At 36.3% G+C, this 25,434-nt stretch overlaps 1 protein-coding gene across 2 annotated transcripts in view; it reads left to right on the top strand.

Annotated features, from left to right (window-relative positions):
- Positions 1-25,434, top strand: part of Vwa8 (von Willebrand factor A domain containing 8) — a 420,110-nt gene that overhangs the window by 385,027 nt on the left and 9,649 nt on the right. For both annotated transcript variants that reach the window (XM_058582605.1, XM_046454135.2), the window contains 3 exons: positions 8,177-8,285; positions 16,411-16,536; positions 18,636-18,794. In XM_058582605.1, the coding sequence (XP_058438588.1) occupies positions 8,177-8,285; positions 16,411-16,536; positions 18,636-18,794 (394 nt within the window). The remainder of the gene's footprint in view (positions 1-8,176; positions 8,286-16,410; positions 16,537-18,635; positions 18,795-25,434) is intronic.

The following is a 25,434-nucleotide window of genomic DNA, read 5'->3' on the forward strand; positions in this document are numbered from 1 at the left end:
GGTTAATGTTTTGCTGATCAGTTCTATTTTTTGACTATAGAGTTTTTTAACATTGCAATGGAGATTTCACCTGTAAAAAGTTAAGGCCTTTACTATAATGTTATGTGTTGTATGTATTATATTATGTGTGCACACTTGTGTTTTGTGTTATATGTTTGAATGTACGTATGTCCATATATCATATAAGATGAGCGCTCATGATAAAATGGATCCAAATATTTTTTTTTCACATGATTTATATGGTTTAATTTAAATTGGGTAAACAACTGTTGAAGATTGTTTTAATATGTAAACAAAAAAGAAGGTTAACAGATCTGTTTGTTTACTTTCACCTTTCCTTTTCATTATATTTAATAATTCTCTTAAAGATAATGTAAATTGTTAAGAAAATTGTTTTCTTTTAGTGCCTTCTGTAATGTTACATAATTTTTTCTTTAGCCATTATTGCCAGAATTCCTATCTTCATCCCAGTGCCGGTGAAGGCAATGTAAATTGTTAAGAAAATTGTTTTCTTTTAGTGCCTTCTGGAATGTTACATAATTTTTTCTTTAGCCATTATTGCCAGAATTCCTATCTTCATCCCAGTGCTGGTGAAGTTAAAGATAAAACCAATCTACAGCTTCTACAATAGCCATCACTGAACTGCTTGCAGAACTTGCCTGGACACATTGTGAGCTCACCTGTATGCATTGTGAACTATCTGTTGGTGCAGCGACTTGTGGTAGTGTTGGGGTATTTTTGCTGATGATGTCACCGGTGGTACAATTTTTCAAAGGAGCCCTCAATTGGCTTAATGTCATGGCATTTTGCATCCTCCTCTACTAGTGATGGTCTAAAATTTGGGGGCCAACAGAGGTGAGGCAAAGAACCTCACCCCCCCCACTGGTGCAAAGGCCTATCCACAAGTATAGCTGTATGCTGGACCCGTAGTCAGTGACGGGTATGATCCAATTGCAGTGGTACCAACCTAAGACAGGAGGCTGACGCCTAGAGGTCAGTTCATCCGATGACGGGTAAGGACCATATGTTGAATTGGACTGCCTAACAGACACGGTCCCTAAGCCACATGCTTGTTGTTTAAACAGAGAGGGGGAGATGTTGAGAGCCACAGCCGAAGGGGCCCCAGCAAACTTCCAGCTGCCAGCAAACTTCCAGCTGCCGGCTGATGATTGGCTCACAGCGGCCCCAGCAACATCTAGCTGATTGGCTCCTCTGCGGTGATGCTCATTGGGCTGTTTCCCTGCCCTTTCAGACCACGGAGCTGCTCATTGGGGGACTTTTTTGGCTCCGCCCACGTGACCCAGCCAATCGGCCTCAAGAGCAGGAGGATTGTGGGAGGTGGAGAGAAGCTTGTGGGGGAGAGAGAGGCTTATGGAAAGCCGGTGGTGGCAGTTGAGGCTCTGAGGGTTTTTCCTGAGAGGCTGTTTTGTTTGGCGTGTGTGGTTCTAAAAATAAAGTTAGTTTCTTTTGACAAGTGGCTCCTGATTGTGCCCAGCCAGACTGCGGCACCACTGGCTTAATTAAGTCTTTATCAACCAACTGCCTGAGGAGAAGGATGACAGTTACCTAAGAGCGAGGATTTTGAGAAACAAGGCAATGGAATGTGAATAGGAAGAGAGAGGTGAAAGAAAAGAAAAGGGAAGGGAGGACTGAGAACACAGACTAGATGGTGTCATGCTGTCTCTGGGAAATGTAGTTGCCTAGAGTTGTACCAGTTGCAGGTGTGCAGGGCCCTTCTTGAATTGGGAGCTTGGTTTGAGCCAAGAATTGGAGAGAAGTCTGTCCTCAAGTGAGATGATGCCCCTGGGTTCATGTGTAGGGGCCTCCTTTCTTATATCCATTGTATTTCAGAACAAAGAAAACCTGCCACTTGATATTGCATTATTTCCAGAAGTAATGCTTCCATTGATAATAAGATTATCTGAAATTGTCAAATACAACTAAAATTAAATCAGTAACCACCTCCTTAAGACAAGCAAATCAGCAAGTTTGTGATTTTAGGGAAACTGTATTTTCATTAACCTTTTGGGCCATACAAAGAGACTGACATCCCTATAAACTATGAAAATTGTGAGATTTATAGACTTTTAAACTAAGGTTAAAAATAGAAATATCAACTTTCTTTCACTCTCTAGGAAAGGCCTAACCTTGAGAAATTTCTTTTTTAAATCATTAGCAGCAATATTTTAGCTCTCCTCTCTTATATCAAGTTTTAAGATCATTATTCTGAATGTTACCATATCCCCAGCGCATATTGTTGAGCAACATGATAAATAAATAAAAAGGCAATCTTAGAAAAATTTATTAAGGCAATTTTCCTTATATAAGGAAAGTAAATTAACTCAGGAATACACCTACTATAAATCTGTAAGAATGTATCATTAAAATCTGGACTGTTTATCTACATGCTTCTCTGGGTATTTAACAATAGGAGTATTTAATTTTAAAATTCAATATAAAATAAAAGTTTAAAGTATATTATAATTAAATATAAATTAATTTTATTACATTTAATGTAAATTTATTTTATTAATTAATTTGTCAGTTTTATTACATTTAATTTAAATTTATTATTTAATTAGTTTTGTTTATTAATTTAATAAATTAATTTATAATAAATTATAATATAATTCATATCTAAAAATTTATTAAATTTTATTTAAATTAATTTAATAAAATAAATTTAATTTAAATAAAGTTTAACAAATCAGATTATTTAACATTACATAATTTTATATAAATTTTCATACAATTAAATTAATTTTAATGAAAGTGTTCTTAGTGGTTTTGGAAGCTGCAGGTTTCAGAAAGGTATTTGCTGTATGGTCTGCTTTTTTCTCTCTCTGACTTCACCTAGCTTGGGCTGGAAACTTTTGATTTGTCTTTTATCTTAAATCAGAAAAATTAAAAAGGGAAGACAAAATACCTGGTAGCCATATATATATATATATATATATATATATATATATATATATATATATATATCAGCTTTTCTTTTTTATTTCTTTTTTTTAAATTTTCTCTCAGTTTCAACTTTTTCTTTATTTGATTTTCAAGCTCTTTTAGGATAGGGACATGTGGTTTATCTTTTAAACCTCCAGCAATTTATTAAAAAGAAAAGAAAGTACTAGTTGTGACTGTTTTACATAGTGTGGGAAAAGGACCCAAAGCAAAAGTGCATCATCTTTAGAAGGATTTTTGTAAAAAGGGGGAGGAGAAGGTTTATTCCGGGGCGTTGCCAGTCCCCTACAACTCTGCGGATATGGTTCTCTATGATTTCATCAGTCATATAGGTTGATGTGACCAGCATCACCACAGCCAGGAGACACATTTGCATCCTAAGGACCACTGAAATCACTTCCATGATACCAGCACTAGCTGTTTAGAACTTACAATAGAGTATTTCTTTAGTTTTTTTGCCACGAGACACATTTGCATCTCAAGTAACAGTGAAAGCACTTCCACGGCACCAGCACCATCTATTTAGAACTTAAAAATCAGAGTATTTCTTAAATTTTTTTATCAGCCCATTTTAAAAAGTCCTGACTTTATGCTTCATTGTATGAGAATGTTCATATTTACAGTTTGAAGTAGTACATCGAAGAGCTATTTCTTGCACGTTTTGTAAATTAGGTATGCCTTTGAAATAGAAAATTTGTATGGCCAGAAAAGTTGGAAACAACGCTAGTCCAAATATGTAAAGAAGTCTTGCTCCAACTAGAGAGAAATTCTATCAACAAATTGGAATTTCCAAAGTAGAATTATAAACAAATTGGAATTTCCAAAATCACATGGTGAAAGTTAATGTGTATTGGCTAAATATTCCTAATCCCATTCTTCAGTGAAAGTTTTATCCTCTTCATCAAATAGTATCTTTATAAAAAGTTATTTTAATATAATTTTTGTGGTGCATTTCTTTACAGGCAAAAATAATAATTTATTCTTAATGGGTCAAAGAAAAAAAAAGACAGGGTAAAGGAACTTGAATACTCAGCATGTAATAAAGGGGGAAAATAAAACACCATATTCAGAATGCACAAGAACTCTGGGACAGGATTAAAAGAGCACACCTGAGTGTCATTGGGATAGAAAAGAACGTGGAAATACAGGCTGACGGCATTAAGAACATTTTCAATGAGATAAGTAAAAGAAAAATGTTCCTTTATCAGAAATGAGGGAGCATCCACATAAAGGGGGCATATAGGGCCCCAAATAGACAAGGTCAAAATAGAACGTAAGACACATGATAATCAAAATACCAAACATAGAAAAGAAGGAAAAAGCATTAAAAGCTGCAAGAGAAAACCATCAGGTCTCATTTAGGAGCAAGCCAGTAAGGCTCACTTTGGGCTTCTGAACTCAGATTCTACAGAAGAGGCCTGGAGTGAGATGTTCAAAGAAAGCTCTTAAGGAAAAATTTTGTCAATCAAGATTTCTAAATCTAGCAAAGCTCTTTCAAAATCGATGCCGAAAGAAAAGCTTTACATGACAGGGATAAGCTAAAAGAATTTATGATCACCAAAGAAGCACTACAAAGAATACTCAAAGATAAACTGCACAAAGATGTACCCAAAAATAACCCCCAAAGCTCCTAAATAGATGATGACCATGAGAAGAACAACCAACTAAATGAAAATTAAGAAAGAATTAAATATAGTAAACAAGCCAAAATATCAGAAATCTACAAACACATATCCATAATAACCCTGAATGCATATGGTCTCAACTCCCCAGTTAAAAGACACAGATTAATGGATTGGATCAAAAAACAAGATCTAAATAAAAGTTGTTTGCAACAACCCCTATCACCAGCAGACAGATCATACAAATATAAAGTTAATAAGGATTTTTCTGACTTTAATACTATAAATCAAATGTACTTAATAGACATCTACAGAATATTTCACCCCCAAACAGCTGAATTTACCTTCTTCTCAGAAACTCATGGAATCTTTTCCATTATTGACCATATTCTACGTCACGATATAACTCACAAATATTATATATTTCTAGGTCATGATATAAGTCACAAATGTATATATATATATATATATATATATATATATATATATACATATATATATATGAGCATCTTATCAGATCATAATGGAATAAAACTAGGAAACAACAGCAAAAAAAAGGAACTACATAAGCACATGGTGATTGAACACCACTATTTAAATAAAATATGATCATAGAATATATGAGAAAAGAAATCCAGAAATTTTTAGAAAACAAATAAGAAAAGAGATACAAGACATCAAAATCTCTTGGACAGTAGGAAAGCAGTTCTAAGAGAAAAAATGAGTAACTACATTAAAAAAATAGAGATATCCCAAATAAACTTATGTTCCACTTCAAGGCCTTAGAAAAGGAAGAGCCAATTAATTCCAAAATGATCAGAAGACAGGAAATAATATCAGAGTCCAAATTAATGAATAGAGAATAAAAATATACAGGATCAATGCAATAAAGAGTTCTATGGAAAGCTTAATACGATTGATGAACCCTTAGCAAAATCAACCAAAAGAAAGAGAAGACCCACATAAACATAATTAGAGATTTAAAGGGAGATATCATCACAGACACTTCTAAAACACACACAATCATTAGAAATTATTTTGAAATTTTATACTCCAATAAACTGGAAAATCCATAAGATACCAATGAATTTCTGGACAAATATGACCTGCCCAAGTTGAACCAGAAAGACATAGAAAACCTAAACAGACAAATATCAAGTAGTGAAATTGCAACAGCACAAAACCTTCCAACAGAGGAAAGCCCAGGACCCGGTGTATTCTCAGCCATGTTCTACCAGACCTTGAAAGAAGAACGAATACCAGTCATTCTCAATTTATTTCATTCCCAAATATATTCTATGAACACAGTATAATCCTCATACCAAAACCAGACACAGACACATCAAGGAAAGAAAACTACAGACCAATATCACTAATGAACATAGATACAAAAATCCTTGATATTAGCAAGCCACATTAGAAATCACATCACAATAGACCAGGATCAAGTGTATTATCCCAGGCATGCAAGGTTGATTCAACATATGCAAATCAATAAAATGTAATTTGCCACTCAAGCAAAATTAAGAACAAGAATCACATAATCATCTCAATAGACATAGAAAAGGCCTTGGATAAAGTTCAACACCCTTTCGTGTTAAAAACATGAATGGAGAAACTAGGAAAAGAAAGAACTTGCCTCAACATTACAAAGGCTGTAGATGACAAACCCAAAGCCTGTACTGAATGGAGAAAAACTGAAAGCATTTTCTGTAAAAGCAGGAACAAGACAAGGATGTTCAACCTCACAACTTCTATTCAATATAGTTCTTAAAATCCTAACCAGAGCAATCAGGCAAGAGAAGGAAAATAAAGATTTACAAATAGGAAATGAAGAAGTTAAACTTTCTGTTTGCTGATGACATGAGTCTATACTTAGAAGGCCCCAAACACTGCACCAGAAGACTAGAGCTGATAAATTAATTCAACGAAGTAGCATGACACAAGAGCAACATTCATAAATCCATAGCTTTTCTGTATTTCCACAGTGACTCTTCTGAGAATGAAATCAAGAAAACCATCCCATTCACAATATCCTAAAAAGATTCCTGGGAATTAATCTAACCAAGGAGGTGAAAGACAGCTATAATAAAAATTATAGAACAATGAAGATAGAAATATAAAAAGACCTTAGAAAATGGAAGACCTTCCATGATCTTGGATAGGCAGAATTAATATTGTTAAACGACCCTAACTACCAAAAGCAATATACATATTCATTGCCTTACCCATCAAAATACCAATGACATTCTTAACAGAACTAGAAAAAACTGTCCTAAAATTCATTTGTGAGAATAAGAGACATAGAATAGATTGAGCAATTCTGAGGAAGAAATGTGATACATGAGACATGACAATACCTGATCTCAAATTATACTATAGACCTACAGTAAAAACAAACAGTCTAGTACTGACATGAAAGTAGAAATGAAGACCAGTGGAATAAAATATTCAACACAGAGACCAACTCACATACATACAGCCATCTGACACTTGACAAAGGTGCCAAAAAATATATGCTGGAGAAAAGACAGCCTTTTAAACAATGATGCTAGAAAAACTGCATATCCATATGTAGAAGAATGAAACCAGATCCCTATCTCTCACCCTGCCCAAAAGTCAAATCAAAAGGGATCAATCACTTAGGAATTAGACTATAAATTTTGTAACTGCTAGAAGAATACCTAAGGTCAACATTCCATTATATTGGTGCAGGCACTCTCAAAACTCAAGAAATAAAACCAAGAATTAGTAAGTTGGATGCCATCAAATTAAAAACTTCTGCACAGCAAATAAAATGATTAAGACCATAAGGAGAGAGTCCACAGAATGAAAGAAAATCTTTGCCAGATGCTTCTCTGACAGCGTATTAATATCCAGAATATATAAGGAACTCCAAAAACTTAACACCAAAAAAAAAATCAGTAAATGGACAAAAGAACTAAATAAATCTTTCTCAAAAGAAGAAACACAAATGACCAACAAATAAATAAGAAATATTCAACATCTCTAGCAATCAGGTAAATACCTATCAAAACCACACTAAGATTTCATGTCACTGTGGTGAATGACAATGATCAACTACGAATAGTAACAATAAATGCTGGCAAAGATGTGGGACAAAAGGTTTGCTCATACATTGTTGGTGTGACTGCAAATTATTGCAGTCGTTCAGTAAAGCAGTATGAAGATTCCACAAAAATGTAGGAATAGAACCATCATAGGTTCTGCAATTTTTGGTGTGTGTGTGTGTGTGTGTGTATTCTCACTGTGTGGGTAGATTTGAAAAATATATACTGTTTCTATTGATTGTAGTGGTAACATTTGTACAATAGAAATCAGCAAATATGTACTACAAATTGGGGCCTTTTGTATTTGGGGAGGAGTGGTGGGTTCTGGCCAGCATTTTTTTTACTCATTCACCAACATACCACTGGACATTGAACTGAGGCATTGCTGGAGATCTTATTTCTTTCCTTTTCTCCTTGAAGTCTGAGTTTCCAAGGAATTTCATACAATTTTAGCAATAGGTGAGTAAAAGAACACATGAACATGCTGTAAGCTCTTGTCTTCTTTTGCCCCTCTGGTTTCAGGCTAAAGGAGATCCAAATGAGTGAATATGATGCTGCAACCTATGAAAGATTTTCAGGTGCTGTTCGGCGACAGGTGCAGTCCCTCCGAATCATCTTGGATAATTTACAGGTAATCTTCCATTTGTGGATCAAGAAATAACTTGGGCCCAAATCTGGACACTTCCCCAAACTGTCATAGATGGTTAGCTGAACTCTAATCAGCCAATCAGAAAAAAATTAATCAGTGCCAAAGTGTCTATATTAAACTATGGTCTCACCACCATGCCTTAGCTGAGCAAAACACACCTAGTTAAGTGTTCCAAAGGAAAATATATTACCTTACCTTTCTTCCTATCCAAGAAGCAGTAAAATTACCAGTAACTCTAGCAGACACTAAACTTTCTCATTCCCCTCATGTAAGATCTTAGGGCATCTCACCTTTACTGGAAATTCACAAATATAAGTCATTTTATTCTGAAGAAACAGAGAAACATTCTGGATTATCCAGGTGACTATTCACTATCCCCTGCACCCCCTCTTACTGCTTTGTACTTGCCCCTGCACTGCCTGGATCTTTTCAGTTTCACAAAACTCTTGAGTCAGTTGATACTGCTATTGCTCCTAAAAATATTAAAATGTCAATATTTCCTAAGCAGAGATGTTATTTCTGGTCAGTTTGCACAAGTAATTAAGGAAGGGTTGAATTCATACAAGTTTTCTTTTGCTTAATGCATCATTGAGCACTCACAAGTGTTTGAAGACTGAAACCAGCTGGTGAAGCAGTACTCTAGAAAGAAGAGACCTCTGAGTAGGGGACAGACTGCTTGGAAAATGGCAAATAGTATCTACAGTGACTAGTGTTCAGAGTTTGGGGATATGCTTGGGGGTAGAAACTAGTGGAAGAGAAAGCTTAGAGAACAGGAATCCTAAAAGGTTGTGAGCACCATGCAGAGGCTGATATGTCTGTAACCAGGGAAGAGCCATGAAGATGCATGAGCAAAGGAGTGGCATGGTCTGTCTTCATCAGGAAATGGCATGGCCAAGAAGGGAGAAGGTTGCAGAGATGGAGGTGAAAGCCAGAAATCAAATCATAAAATCATTTCAGTTGTTTAGGAGAGAAGTGATAGGAACTCAAAACAGGGGCAAATGAAGTGAAAATGGAAAAGTTGTGACAAATTCAAAAATCATGTTAGTGGCTGGAAAAGAAGACAGTGACTAACTGTGGCGGAGGGGAGTGGTGAATGGAGCAGAGAACTTTCTAACCCTAGAGGACAGACCTAGAGAACACAGGAAGAGGGAAGCCTTGATTAAAGAAAGCACATGTTTGCTTTGGATGTTAGTATGTTTTCTCACTACTAGCACACCTATGCTGAAGTGTCAAACATGATATTTGAAGTTTTTAATATGTGAACCATAATGGGATGGGGGAAGTGGAGGAACTTTTGATGCGGCAAAGGGGAGGGCAAGGAGGGGCTAAGGGGATAGGAAAGATGGTAGAATGAGATGGACAACATTACCCTAGGTACATGTATGATCACACAAATGATGCATCTCTACATCATGTACAACCAGAGAATTGAATTGCATTCTGCTGTCATGTACAACTAAGTAGAACAAATCAAAACAAGAAAAAAAATCATTCTTGCTAAAAATATATGTGAAGAACTATGAATTTAATAATAAACAGTGCCTAAATTTCCATGTTATTTTAAAATTTAAAATTTAAATTAATATAAATAAGATTTTAAAATTTAGATAAAAATCAAGAATACTTTCAGTTAATTCTGTTGGTTTGGGTTAATTAAGTTGGTATAATGAGGACTAGAAGTAAAAAGTGTGATACTTCATGTTACATATGGAAAAAGTGAATTTTTTTTTCATTCTTTAAAATGATTACAAAAATATAAATTTAATCTGACTTTTTAAGCACAATCATGTCAGCAGTTTTTTTGCTGAAATTTCTTGCAAATTGCAACATGTTATATAAAATTGCTCTGATTGCTGTGTGGCGAGGGGTCTGCACGAGGACAAAGGTGGGAGTAGGGAGGCCAGAGGGAGGCTGTGTGGTGGTACAAATGGGAATTAATGCTGCACGTGAGGGATAGACATGCAAATGGCAGAGAGGGTCAGATACTGCCAGGAATTGAAAGGATTTACCAGTGGATTTCGTGGGTGAAACAGGACTCATGATGTCTCCTAGATATATGGCCTGAAGAGCTGAAAATAGTGGGTTGCCCTTTGCCTTTTGCTGAGGTGGATTCTGGGGTTTCGAACTTGTTAAGTTTAAGATGCCTATTATAGATGCACACTCATAGGTATGGTTCTCAGATCTTTTGAGCATTTATAGTTCTTGAAGAAAAAGCACTGAAGTTGTTTTTCTTCATAAAAACAGAATGTAAAATGACAGTAATTTGTCATCCAAAGTAATGATTTAGAACCACATTTGTGTCCAAGGGTACAAATTCTTATAATTAGAATCACCTTTGTTAATACGTGAATCTCTATTTTCCCTCACAATGAGGTGTTACTTTAAGAAAAAAAAAGGAATTCCTTGGAATAAGAAGATAAATATTTTTCCCTTCTTTGCAATATTCTTTCATTATTTAGATATTTTTAACTGTTATGTCAAAATATGTAAAACCAGAAAGTAAAATTTATTTCTACCAATTAATAATTTGTTATTTTATGGACAATATACAAAAAGTTCCTTAATATAGCAAATATTTGTGTCCAAATGGTTGGCTAAACATGGGGAATAGTAAAAATAATGGGAACTAATATTAATGAGAGAATCACTCTTCCTAGCTATCCTCAAACATTCATTTACAGTTACCTATTCACCCAACAATAGTTATAGATGATCTTCTCCATACTTTGTTCTATATAGAATGCTTATGCTTTCTACCAATCTATTCTGAAAAAAATAATAGAAAACTGTCATAATTGTAGAGTTTATAGATGAAGGAAGTCTTGCTTAACCAGAACCCAAATAAGTGAAAACTTCAGATTAATCAGAATGTTTTCAGTGCTGAAATCACAGGCAGTATCACAAACCACAAAAATAACTGGTTCTGGTCAGTTTTATTCATTTAATGTCCTCCATGCTACAAATGTGTGTGTATACTTTCTAGCTAACCAAGAGTTCCCAGAAAATAAATTAACCAGAATACATAATTCTCTGAGTATTTCAGTTAGTCAGAGTGTTCTGTATGTGAAAGTAATAAAACTATATTTCTTTTTTAGAAGAACCATAAGTTAGACTTTTCATATAATGTAATGTAGTCACACAATCTAATTTAATAATGAGTTCTTGTTAGTGTGAATTTAAAATATAATACAAGGGGCTGGGGATGTGGTTGAAGTGGTAAGATGCTCGCCTAGCATGTGTGAGGCACTGGGTTCGATTCTCAGCACCACATAAAAACAAAATAAAGATATTGTGTCCACCTAGAACTAAAAAATAAATATTTTTTAAAAATAAATAAATAAAATTAACACAAAACAAATGGACATTTTTACAAAGAAACTTTGCTTTATTCACTAGGACTATATAATAAAAAAATGTATGACTCCTGTTGTAAGTAAAAGTATGTATTTAAATTCAGTGTGATCTAAAAAGAACAAATTAAAAATACTAAAAACTAAATAGAGTGTGTATTTAGTATTTCTGGAAGTATTTCAGTGAATACAATAAAATACAGAAGACTTTGCAAACACATTGAAAATAATGAATATTTCTTTTTAAAAAATGATTATTTTTTTTCAGTGTTAAGGATCCAACCCAGTGCCTCACACATGTTAGGCAAGTGCTCTGCCACTGAGCCACAGCCCCCAGCTCTGAAAATAATAAATATTTCTATTCAGACGTCAACAACTTTTTAAAGAATTCCCCCTCTAGCCCATGGTCCCCAAAGGCATCGATTCTGACAGGCTTTTTCCTGTTCTGAGTTTCGAAGTATTGGTGGATGGGCTAGAGGATAAAAAAATAAATTTTTCCCCTAATTTATCTGCAAATTATAAACCTGAGAACTATAGAACAGTGCTACTGTTAGAAAAATATTTTTGTGCCCAGTATCTCTGGATCAAAAGACTGAGACATGCTTTCACTTCTCATAAACAAAAGCTACTGATTCATGATCCTTTGACAAGCATGACCCAAAGTAATTCATTTGCTGCAAATAAATATTAAAATAAAGGGAGTTTAAAGCATACCAACCAGGATAGCTAAAAAAAATTAAAACTATTAATATCAATGTTGGTGAGAATATGCAAAAGCAACCCTCATACACTGCTCATGCTAATGTTAATTAGACCATCTTAGAAAACTGAGTAGCAATATCTACTAAAGTTGAATATATCCAGTCTTGTGACTCAGAGCTTTCCCACAACAGAAATGCACATGTATCTTCTCTAGAAAACACATTCAAGAACATTTATGATTGCATTATTCAAAATAGTCCAAAAATGAATACAGCAGGATTATAGATGGAATTATAAATATAATAAATTGTGCAAGTCATATAATGTAATAATGTTAAACCTGTGAGAGAGAATATAGTACCGCAAGATACAACATAGCTAACCCCATGGGATATTGTTGAGCCAAAGAAACCAGAGACAAGAGTGTATGTTCTTTGACTCCATTTTTTTTAAGAGAGAGAGAGAGAGAGAAAATTTTTTAATATTTATTTTTTAGTTTTCAGTGGACACAACATCTTTATTTTTATGTGGTGCTGAGGATGGAACCCAGTGCCATGCGCATGCCAGGCGAGCGCGCTACCACTTGAGCCACATCCCCAGCCCTTGACTCCATTTTTATAAAGTTCAAAATCAGACAAACCTATTCAATGCTATTAGAGATCAGAATAAGTGTTACCTTTGCAAAGAGTAAAATCCAGGACAGGGCCCTGGGAGACTTCAGAGGTATAGGTAGTTAAATGGTGTTTTCACAGCACAACAGTTCGTTAAGATCTGCACTTATGATTTCTGTACTTTATTATAAGCATATCATACAGGAAATTGACCAAAGAAGAAGACAAAGAGGAAGAGGAAGGTGCAGGGCAGGAGGGAGGAAGGAAGGGCAAGAAAAGGTAGCAGACTACTGGAAAAAGCATATTTCTCCCCTTCATTCGTGCTGCAAAAATATCATATTCTAAGAGTAAAATATTTTCAATTCAGTAACCCCTTTACCAAGGAAAGTAATAGGAACATGTGCCCTAAACAGAAGTCCCTTCTGTCATTTTTACAAAGTATTATTAACATGAATATTAAAAGAAGAATTCCACGGTGCTGTTGAACTATTACATAAACTCCACTGGGTGATGGCTCTGTTTCTCTTCATCACTCTGCCATTTCCCCTCAGCATCCCAGCTCCATGTCACCTATAATTCCCTTCTTGTGCTGTGAATCTATTATTGCAACTTCTGGACCCTATAATGCTGGTTAGGAATTGAAATCACTAAGTCAAGACTTCACAAAGCTCACACAGGAGTTAACATTTGTTCACTTTGTGGTCTAGAAGACCTGCCTCGTAATAAATTAACCTTGAATACCAAGGACTAGAGCTGACCAGTAGGATTTCTTTCTCACAAATATACTAAAGAAAATTGAATAAAAACTTAAATTCCCTCGGATGAGTTAGTCACATACAAGAATGTCTAAAATAACAAACTACTTCAGATCACTGTATTACAGTGGGATCTTTATAAATAGATTTGCTAGTTCATTTTTTTAGGACTGAATAGTATTCTATTGTCTGGATGTACCAACAATTTAATTCATCCATTACCTATCGAAAAACACTTTAGTTGCTTCCAAATTTTGGCAGTTATACATAAAATTGCCATAAATATCACAGCAGAGTTTTATGTAGACAGAAGTTTTCAACTCATTTGTGTAAATAGTAAGGCATGCAATTGGTGGATGGTGAAGTAAGAATATTTTAGTTTCAGAAGAAGCGGCCAAGCTGTCTTCCCATGTAGAAACACCATTTTTCATTCCCATGCACAGTGAGAGACTCTGCATCCTTAACAACATTTGTTGTTGTCAGAGTTTTGGGTTCTGATCATTCTAATACGTTTGGAGTGATGTCTCATAGTTGTTTTATTTTGATGTTACATATGTTACATCTATTAACATATGTTTAAGATATTTTCATACGATTATTTACCATCAATCTGTTTTTGTTTTGGCAGGTATTAGGGATTGGACCCAGGGGAGATGAACCTAAGCCATATTGCCAGCCCTTTTTAAATATTTTTTATTTTGAGACAGGTTCTCACTAAGTTGCTTAGAGCTTTGCAAAATTGTTGAGGCTGGCTTTAAACTCATGATCCTCCTATTTCAGCCTCCCAAGCCGCTGGATTACAGGCATGTGCTCACCACGGCCAGCCAATGTGACTATTTTAATGAAGTGCCTTCTCAAGTCTTTTACCCATTTTTAAAACTTTTTCTTTACTGTTGAGTTTTAACAGTTTTTTAGATACTAATCCTTTATTAAAATTACCATATTTAATGTAGATGTATTAATGTAAATAAATGGAAACCCGTAGGTCACCAGCATAAGATTTTAATTTTGATGGGCAGGTCCTGGAACCACTGTACCAGGTAAATATTAGAAGTGTATCTTTCCCAGATGTATATTCTTCATAAGAACCCCGTGATCTCACATGGAAATGGGGCATATTAGAGCAAAGCTGCTGTCATATAAAACTTGATACAGAGTTATAGGTGGTAGAAGGAGCGAGTAAACACAGACTTCCAGAATACTTTCCACATTTCAATAATCAGACAAGACAACCTTGATCGCACAGTGCCATCCTCCCCGTACCAAAAATTGGGACTTAACTCCTGTCTCCTCTTTTTTGTCATTTCTGGAATCAGGAGTGGTTAATCCCTCAGACTGCCAGGATAATTTATGCTTGGAAACAACACCATGGATGACCATTTAGGTACCTTTCAATGTGACATTCTAATACTCTTGGAGGTACCAAGCTGCAGAGCTCAGTCTTCTAATGCCTCTCATAGATGAAGACAGACTCTCACAGGATTGTCAAATGGAAAAATAAGCAGTTAATAAAGTAAAAGAAAACATGGTCACAATGGTCAGCCACCATCGAAATGGCATGGAAGTTAATTTTTGAGCTGGGTTTAAGAGCAATACAGAATTAGTATCAGAATAAAATTATATAACATGTTTGGTAACACATGTGCCATTGTTATCATCAAACATTGGTTTTCTAAGTTTCATAAATAATTTTGACAAGGCAATGCCCTGATCATGCCCTTCCCAGTCCTCCTGGCTGCTACATGCTTTTATTAACCAGTGATGGTTTCACTGTTGTAAAGGCTACCCAGTAAGTAATTTTTGTGATTTTTAAATGCAGATCATAATTGTTATATAATTAAATTTAAACCCCATCATTTTGCCATGGAGGAATTATAAAATGCTGAAATTCTAACTATAAGTCCACTCTCCTCTCATATTTTGGTGTTTCTAGAAATGAAATACATCCTATAATTTTGTTTACATGCATTAAAACATTTTAACTATTCTTCCCCCTTCTATGGTAATTATACTCATGGATTGCAATAAACACATGCCTTTATTGGGATATTACAGTTCTTTATCATTTAACTATCACCTGATCTAGTTGTGTTTTGGCAAAATGTTATGTGAAAATACCTTAGAAAAATAATTCAGAAAATTTCAGAATATAGAAAATCAGAGACATGTGGGGTACAAAATGTTCAGATACTGTTGTTTCCAGCTATTTCCATGTACACAATAAGACACGGAGAATTTGAGTAGCAAATTTCTTTCCAAAAGGAAGACTTCTGAAGATCACATTCTCTCTGGGATTTCTGACAATGTCAACAAGTTCAAGCTGATTATTTAGGTACCTAATAAATTTTCTAGAAGAACAGAGACAGAAAACCCATAGGAAATGTATCATCATTACCTTTCCAGATATAGAACTTTCTTAAGGGGGTCATTTTCATACTGTCTTCCTGTCCATATGCCCTTCAAGTGTTCCATATGTTAAAACAATTAAAACTAACAAAATACACATAAATTGCATTTCTTTGTCAGCAGAACAGAAACCAGTTCATTTCTGCAGTTGTGTTTATGCAGAACCATCACGTATTGAAAAGTTCCCTGGTGTGTTTCCTGTTATTCATGCAGAAAGTGTGTCAAAGATCCTGCAGAACTCGTTAAAAATAAAGACTTATGTGTATGTGTTTGTGTGTCCTAGGCTAAAGGTAAAGAAAGGCAGTGGCTAAAACACCAAGCTACTGGAGAACTAGATGATGCCAAGATCATTGATGGGCTGACTGGAGAGAAAACCATCTACAAACGTCGGGGTGAGCTGGAGCCACAAGTAAGTAGTGGAGGACTGGTAGCATCAGACTTGCTTAGTTTGGCCTTGTTTCTAGAAACTCACTTTCTTGAGTTGTGTGTCAAAACATCATAAACCCTGGTGCATTATACTAAAAAAAAAAAAAAAAAAAGATAATGATGAAGAAAAAAACAAAAATATTATACTATTTATTGTACATGTTAAGGTCTCAGCAAGAAACACAAGGCACACTCAGACTGTGTAATTTAAGTAGCAGTGAATACAGAAGAATTTAGAGCATATTTACAAAGATAAGGGTGGATTTAGGAAAGCCAAAAGATTCACTGTGATAACCCAGGCTGACATCAGCGGGGATCTGACTCTGCCCTGAAGTCTAACACACAGAGCAGGAGAGCAGTTCTGGAATCTGGAGAAAGTAGTTCATGGAGCTGTGGCCTTTGGTAGAAGTAGAGCCCACCCCTGGGCAACAGCAGAGAAAAAGCTGAGGTAATAACCCCCCCAGCCTCTCACTCTGATCTGACAGTGCCTCCCATTGGCAGAAAACTCTGGAAGCCAGTAGCCAAGAGAGCTGCCCATTGGCCCATCCCACTCCTGGGACACACAGCAGTTGCCCTGGAAGGGAAACTGAGGGTACCCTGTTGTCTCTGAATCCTAGAGTATTCCTCAAGTGAGAGCAATAGAGCCATCTTGGTGGTTTTCTACTATTCTGTACCTTTAAAGATCTGTGTCCATCATGGGATTTAAGAAAATTTTAGGAAATAAGGAATTCTCCTTTAACTCTCATTGTGTTAAGTCAAGTTTCAGTTAGCTATAGTTTTGAAAACTTTGTCATATAATGGCAACAGAGTGAAATATGAGTCTCTTGATTTCCTATATCCTACATAACCAGAATTGCCAAGTTCCCACTGAGAGCTGGGGGAGCAGGGCCTGGAGAGAGCAGGGAGAGTCCATCTACTTAAATGTGTTCTCAGAGAGGATCTGGTGGTGATTTGGGGAGTTCTTATTTCTGTGTCACTGGGATGAGTCAACAACTGTGTTCTTTACTGACTCATTGTGGTCAACAAATGTGGTTGGATATATATGATTTTGTGAGCAGTCATGAAAGCCTGTGTGGCACTATTGTTCATTTGGACACACTCAAAAGTTTTGAAGAAATATATTGAATTGGCTCCAAACCATTATCCTCTAATACCCAGAGCATGTTTTGAAATTTCTGGCTCTGCCGTTAGTGTTTATGCATGTCAGAAAGTTTACAATAACAAAATAACCTGGAATTTTTCTTCCTTCCTTCCTTCCTTCCTTCCTTCCTCCCTCCCTCCCTCCCTCCCTCCCTCCCTCCCTTCCTTCCTTTCTTTCTTTCTTTCCTTCTTTTTTTTTAGTAAAACTGACAAGATTTTTCAAAATTCTGCACATTGGCAGATAGGAGTCCAAAATCAAACTGAATCTCTCAAGTTTCACATTTAATTGATAGTTGCTTCTATACATCAGCTTAATGATACTTTCATGCTTTAAACTGCCAAGAAAAGAAAAGGAAAAAAGCACTAGTTCACTAACTCCAAGGAAATTTGAAAGCTTGCTAAGGACAAAAACCATTTAAAAAATATTTTCCTTAGATTATTTGCCAGACTCCCTCTCCCATAACCTTGTTTTAAAAATCTAGTATTTCTTGCAACCTACATGGGAAATGGTTTTCAACTGACTGCATAACAGATACAAATAAAATTGATGTTGGCTTCCCTCCAAAATAACAGACTCTTGCTAGAATTACTGACTTCCAGGCATGGAGAGAAAAATGACATGTTAGGATTTGTATCTTTCCAAATTATTTTAAGGCACCAGTCTCCAAAAGGCAACTTTACTAGACTAGATTGGGCCTTGCAAGGGCTCTATTCCAAAGGAAAATCTTTTTCATATGATCCTAACTACCTTATGCAATTTCAGTTACTGAAATTCAATCTACAGGCATCTTTCACCAGCCTGATCAACCTTTTACAGGGTCAAGTCTGCAGCTGATCTGCCCACCTCATGACTAGCACTCTGGTGCCTGTGTGAGCTCCTCAGGACTGCAGCCATTGATGACATTGTAGTTCACAAGCTCTTTCTGTCATTCCCTCCCTCAGCTGGGGAGCCCACAAGAGAAACCCAAGCGTCTGCGCCTGGTGGTAGATGTGTCTGGCAGCATGTATCGCTTCAATGGAGTGGATGGCCGGCTTGAGCGCTCAATGGAGGCCGTGTGTATGGTCATGGAAGCTTTCGAGAACTATGAGGAGAAATTCAAGGTAATGGCATGATCTAAGGATGATAAGAGTCATCCTTGACCACATCTGCACAGAGTGAGCCCTGAGTTATGGCATGATGATGATAGCTGCTTGGAGACTTTATTCCCAGGCAGACAGAAATCTCCATTCTCTTACCAGCTCATTTGGCTCATTTGCCAGGGCAAAAGTGAGACATTTGCTTCATCTGCTCTGATAATATCATAATTTAAAGAACTGATTCCTTCTGATTACTACTGAAGAAACTCCACCATTGTGTGACATTAACCATAAGGTTTAAAAAAAAGGAACAGCCACTTAGAAGCACCAGAGTCTGTTGCCCTTGTAACACCCATACCCACACACCGTTTCCCAATCACCAGACAGACAGCCTTCCAAGGTTTGAGCTCACTCCCAGAGTGTGGTGTTCTCAGCATCACTGTCCCTTTGCACATGGGCAGTGATTCTACAGAAATGAATGTCTCCCCAGCTGACAATGAAGATGACCACCCTGGCAGAAAAGCAGCCTCCCATTTAAGCTATTTCTATTTTGTTCTTGCAGAGTTTGATGCACACCCTCCATTTCAGAGGTTTGAGAGTGGAGAAGGGATTCCCCCAATATAGCTGTGTTATCCCCTGACAGAAGCCTACTCGTCTGCTCTTAATCAACCACAGAGAGCACCTGCTCCTCTGGCCCTTTCAGAGCAAATAACCTTGTGTTACCATGGTTATCACATGCCATGCAATTATTATCAAAAGTTCAGTGGAGAGAAATGGTATATGTGTAGACATGTAAAGGACACAGAGTCTATTCATGGATACTGTAGACCTTATTCTGGGTCATACATTTCCTGAGAAACAAGTAGTATTAGTTCATTCACTGTTTAGCTTGACATCCCACCAGCACCTCTGGTTGCTACCTGGGTCATGGCTCTGTGTTATGCCTCATACAGCAAGAAACAGGTCATTTACTTTGGGCTTATTATTAAGCGGACTACCCATTGAATCTCCCAGGGTCCCTTATATGAATTAAGTTCTGCAAGAGAAATTCATTTTAGGATTGACTGCTGGGGAAAGGGCAGCTTTAGACAGTGAATGCTGTGGGTTACTAGACTTTTCACAAGTACAGGATACTAATACAAATATACATGGACTTTTACCATGAGGAGTAGTTATGTTTCCCTTGAAGAACTAGAATGGGTATCCCCTTGTGAGTATTGAAAACCATGGAACTATTCAAGATTCTCACTTTGTCCTAGTTGCCAGGAAGCTTGGTGCCAAAATCAAAGACCCACTATGACAATTTTATTTTGTCTTATGTCTTAAATACTTATATTTAGCTTTTTATTTCCCTTGACCCTCCCTCACCTCAGATGTAAGTTTGTCTTCATTTTTTAAAAAAAAATTTTATTACTTTTTCATGTTTTGTGGGTCAAAGGAAAATATTAAAAAATTTTATTTAAAAGTATTTCAGATCCTTTCTAGTATATAGTAGAGTTTGATTTCCTATATCACTTGAACCACAGGTGACCAATGGATTTCTAAAAATCCATCTTAGTAGCATAAATACCTGTATCACACCTAATGTTTAAAAACCTATGGATTTTAACTTGACCCAGAATCCCTACTATTTCCAGAGCTTCTTATAGACCTTCCCTACACATTGTCACATTGGAGTCTTTTTGCTATCTTTCTACCATCTCCAACACATATCTGAGATTCTAGTGGCCACAGGCCACTCAGTCTCTGCTAAGCCTCCTGTGGCCTCCTTTGTAGAGGAGAAGAAAGAGATGGGTTGGAACTACTATATTCTGTGAGAGCTTTATATAATTAAATGTTTAGGGATTTAAGTAAGGGGTACACGTAGTATAAAATGTAAAAGGAACAAAAGGAGATAAGAGTGAAGAATAAATCTCTGTCCACCCTTCTCAGTTCTGAAATTCCTTGTCTAATGATGACCACTATTAGTGGGTTTTTGGTCACTTTTCAGAGATATTCAGTGGTATACATCACGTGGTTCCATTCCATGCCCTGTGGTTTGTATGGTTATGTTGATCATATTCAAATCATTTAATCTCTCTGTACTTCCATTTTCTCATTTGCAAAGAGATATAAGAACTAGGAAGGACTAATTTACTTAGAAAACATAAAAAATGTATGAACCAATGATTACTTGAGGAGCTCCTAGTGAAAATTTTGTATTCTTCAGACCAGAATTGCATCAAATGTCTTTAGGAATTCAGATTTGTGATCTGAGATTCCCCATCCCCAGTTCCAGATGGTTCTTAATGTCTTCCCAAATTTATCCTTCAGCAGTAAAGTATATTTGCTTTGGAACCTTCAGAAGCCTCTGGTCTGGTGTGGTGGTCTAGAGTCTTCCTGTCTCTCTTGGCACTTGCTGTTTTCTGTGTAGTAGTCTCAGCCATCTGAGCTGTAGCTCATTACTATCAAACTTCAGTGGCCTTGTTTAGAGTCTCTCTCCATGTTTTACTCCCCCACATTAGCATGACACATGCCAAACCACAGTGAGCCTAGAGCCAAAATTACTGAGTAGGAAAGGTAATTGGTAATTCAGTGGCAGGACACATTTCCAAAGCATTCAGAGTTTTAAAGTTTTTCATAAGTGTTCTACCAACAGAATTTGATTATTCCCAGGCATAGTGTTCACAGTAGGTCATCTAAGACAAGAGCAACATTATTTGCTTATAATGAGCATAATTTTTAACATTCCTAGAAAACTTAGAGACTACAGTGAAAGGTAGAATAGTAATGCTTATATGAACCATTTAATTTTAGTCAAGTTAATTCTTTTTCTTTTATCTTCATTTTTAATTGGTTCCTCATGATTTCACCCCGTCTGCTCCATCTCAGTACAACTAAAAGCATTCCACTTATATTGGTAATACATGATGTTTTTTTTAATATTTATATTTTTAGTTATAGTTGGACACAATACCTTTATTTATTTATTTTTATGTGGTGCTGAGGATTGAACCCAGGGCCTCGCACGTGCCTAGGCGAGCACTCTATTGCTGAGCCATAACCCCAGCCCCATGATGTTTGATAAAGTGGACTTTTCTGAAATACTTCATTTGAAGAAAGGACTTTACTGCTTAAAAAAAATATTAAAGGTCAGAGGTGTTAGAAAACCACTATTCCAGGACCAATGCTGGATTATAGCTTCTGAGGGCTTTCTTTTTGGAAGATATGTCATAGATCCTTAGTTCAGTTAGATGATTCACTCCTTCTTTGATAGGTGAAAACAAGGCCTACCTGTTCTTAAAACTAAGAGGAGCCAGCTTTTCATTCCATTTCTTGGGTATACTATTGAATATAGAACCTTGAGGGCAGGAATGACCTTGGAAATTATCTTCATCAACCTCACTTTTACAGATGAGAAAACTAAGATTCAAAAAGGTTGAGTGCTTTGCCCAGTGTCATAGCTGGACCATGAAAAGCCAGGACTTCTGATGTCACTTCACAGCTTTTAGTTGTTTTCCTTCCTATTATTTGTAGTCATTTTATTTCTGCCCAATCAGTGTTTTAAAAAAATGTAATTCAGGATGTACCCAGGGGATTCAAGTCAGAAAAGCCAAGGGAAAGCTGGGCATGGTAGTCCACTCCTGTAATCTCAGCAGCTCAGGAGGCTGAGGCAGGAAGATTGAAAGTTCAAAACCAGCCTCCACAATTTAGCAAGGCTCTAAGCAACTTAGCGATATTCTGTATCAAAATAAAAAGTAAAGGGGGATGGGGATGTGGCTCAGTGGTTAAGTACCCCTAGGTTCAATCCCTGATAACAAAAACTTAAAAATAAAAAAGGAAAGTGAAGGAGACCCAACTTGTTTCTGTCTTTGATTCTGGTGGCTCACATGACCAGCTGAAGCAGGTCCAGAATCTGAATAGCTTGGATGTGAATACACTTAGGGACTAAGTCAGGGGAGCCTGGAATGGCTGTGTTTGTGGGCATCAGAGGAAGTGAAGAATTGGTTTCCTTCCCCCAGCTGAACTGTTAGAAGGTTCCTGAGATCCAGACTCTCAACAAAGATCCACACTGCCAAGTCCTAGTGGTATGTTCATCTAATCTCTCCAGAGCAGACACTACCCAACAAAACCCCTGAGGCCTAAATAGACCTAGTCTTACCCACTGGAGCACCACACATTGAACTGTGCAGCAACCCCACCCTGAAAGTACATAAACTTGGCCTGTGCAGACAAAACTCCAACACATAGCACTTCCCATTTCATCCTACCTCATACTGTGGAGAAGAAAAACTCTGATGCTGACTAAACTCAACCAAAAGAAAGTGCACTTTGCTCTTAATGATAATCTTTTTATTAAATTTATTTATTTATTCTAATTTGTTATACAAGACAGCAGAATGCATTTCAATTCGTAGTACACAAATGGAGCACTATTTTTCATTTCTGTGGTTGTACACAAAGTACACCATTTGTGCCTTCATACATGTACTTAGGGTAATGATGTCCATCTCATTCCACTGTCTTTCCTACCCCCATGCCCCAACCCCTTCACTCCCTCCCCTTTTGCCCTATCCAAAGTACCTCCATTCCTCCCATGCTACCCTCAACACCCCCATTATGAATCAGCATCTACTTATCAAAGAAAACATTCAGCCTTTGTTTTTTGGGGATTGGTTTACTTCACTTAGCATGATATTCTCCAACTCTATCTATTTACCTGCAAATGCCATGATTTTATTCTCTTTTAGTGCTGAGTAGTATTCCATTGTGTATATGTACCACAATTTCTTTATCCATTCATTTATTGAAGGGCATCTAAGTTGGTTCCATAATTTAGGTATTGTGAATTGTGCTGCTATAAACACTGATGTGGCTGTGTCACTGTAGTACGCTGATTTTAAGTCCTTTGGGAATAAACCAAGGAGTGGGATGGCTGGGTCAAATGGTGGTCCCATTCCAAGTTTTCTAAGGAATCTCCATACTACTTTCCAGATTGGTTGCATCAATTTGCAGTCCCACCAGCAGTGTCTAAGTGTGCCTTTTTCTGCAGTTGACAACACTTATTGTTGTTTGTAATCTTAATAGCTGCCATTCTGACTGGAGTGAGATGATACCTTAGAATAGTTTTGATTTGCATTTCTTTAATTGCTAGAAATGTTGAACATTTTTTCATATATTTGTTGATTGATTGTATATCTTCTTCTGAGAAGTGTCTGTTCAGTTCCTTAGCCCATTTGAGTTTTTTATAAATCCTGGATGTTAGTGCTCTATCTGATGTGCATGTGGTAAAAATTTGGTCCCATTCTGTAGGCTCTCTATTCACCTCACTGATTATTTCTTTTGCTGAAAAGAAGCTTTTCAGTTTGAATCCATCCCATTTATTGATTCTTGATTTTATTTCTTGCATTTTGGGATTCTTGTTAAGGAAGTTGGGGCCTAGTTTGACATGGTGAAGATTTGTGCCTACTTTTTCTTCAAGGGCTCTGGTCTAACTCATAGGTTCTTGATCCACTTTGAGTTGAGTTTTGTGCATGGTGAGAGATAGGTGCTAAATTTCATTTTGTTGCATATGGATTTCCAGTTTTCCCAGCACCATATGTTGAAGAGGCTATCTTTTCTCCAATGTATGTTTTTGGCACATTTGTCTAGTATGAGATAACTGTATTTATTTAGGTTTGTCTCTGTGTCCTCTATTCTGTACCATTGGTCTACAAGTCTATTTTGTGTCAATACCATGCTGGTTTTGTTACTATTACCCTGTAGTATGTTTAAGGTAATGACACTCAATCTTCTGTTATATGTTAATACAAAGAATAGAAGAGACAAAAACCCAAACAAATGACCAGCCCAATTTAGAAATAGCTAAGGTGGGCATCCAGGTCCCACCTATGAATATCCATTGTTATAATAAAAACACAGAGAAATGAAACAAAGGCTGCAGACACCAAACCTGTAAGAGAAACTCAATCTAGATCATTGTAGAACATTTGGCAAGGGAAGAATGTGCCCTAAAAAGTCCCATACAACAGAGTGGAAGAAAATCCCTTCCAACAGGTGCAAAAAATTCAATGCATGAATACGAGAAATATGAAAAATAAGCCAACATAGCACTTCTAGGTCATAATTCACCAGGAAATAACCCTAAAAATGTTGAAGTGGATGAAACATCAAATAAATATTTCCAAAGAATATTATAAATATGATCGATGAATTACAAGGGAACATAGAAAAACAACTAAATAAATTAAGTCAGTACAGAATATGAATGAGAAATTCAATAAGGAGATAGAAATATTGAAAAAGAACCAAACAGAAACCTTAGAAATGAAAGACAAAGTAAATAAAATAAAATATTCAGTTGAAAGTCTGTCTAATAGTGTAGACCATGCTAAAGACAGAATCTCATACCTGGAGAACAAATTAGCCTGCCTTAAACATTCAGACAGTAGTAAAGGAACATAAAAATAAGTAACCATGATTAGAATATACAAGAATTCTGGGACACATGAAGAAGCCAAATTTAAGAATCACTGAAATTGAGGAGGGTTGTGAATTGTGGGCTAATTGAATGGATAACACCTTCAGGGAAATAATAACAGAAAAATTTCCAAGCCTTCACAAGGAGATGGAAATCCATATACAGGAAACATTCAGAACCCCAAATAGACAACATCAAAAAATA

This window comes from Marmota monax, unplaced genomic scaffold (assembly GCF_021218885.2).
Source record: "Marmota monax isolate L192 unplaced genomic scaffold, Marmota_monax_Labrador192_F-V1.1 WCK01_AAM20220418_F8-fsc00011, whole genome shotgun sequence".
NCBI classification, from domain to species: Eukaryota; Metazoa; Chordata; class Mammalia; order Rodentia; family Sciuridae; genus Marmota; species Marmota monax.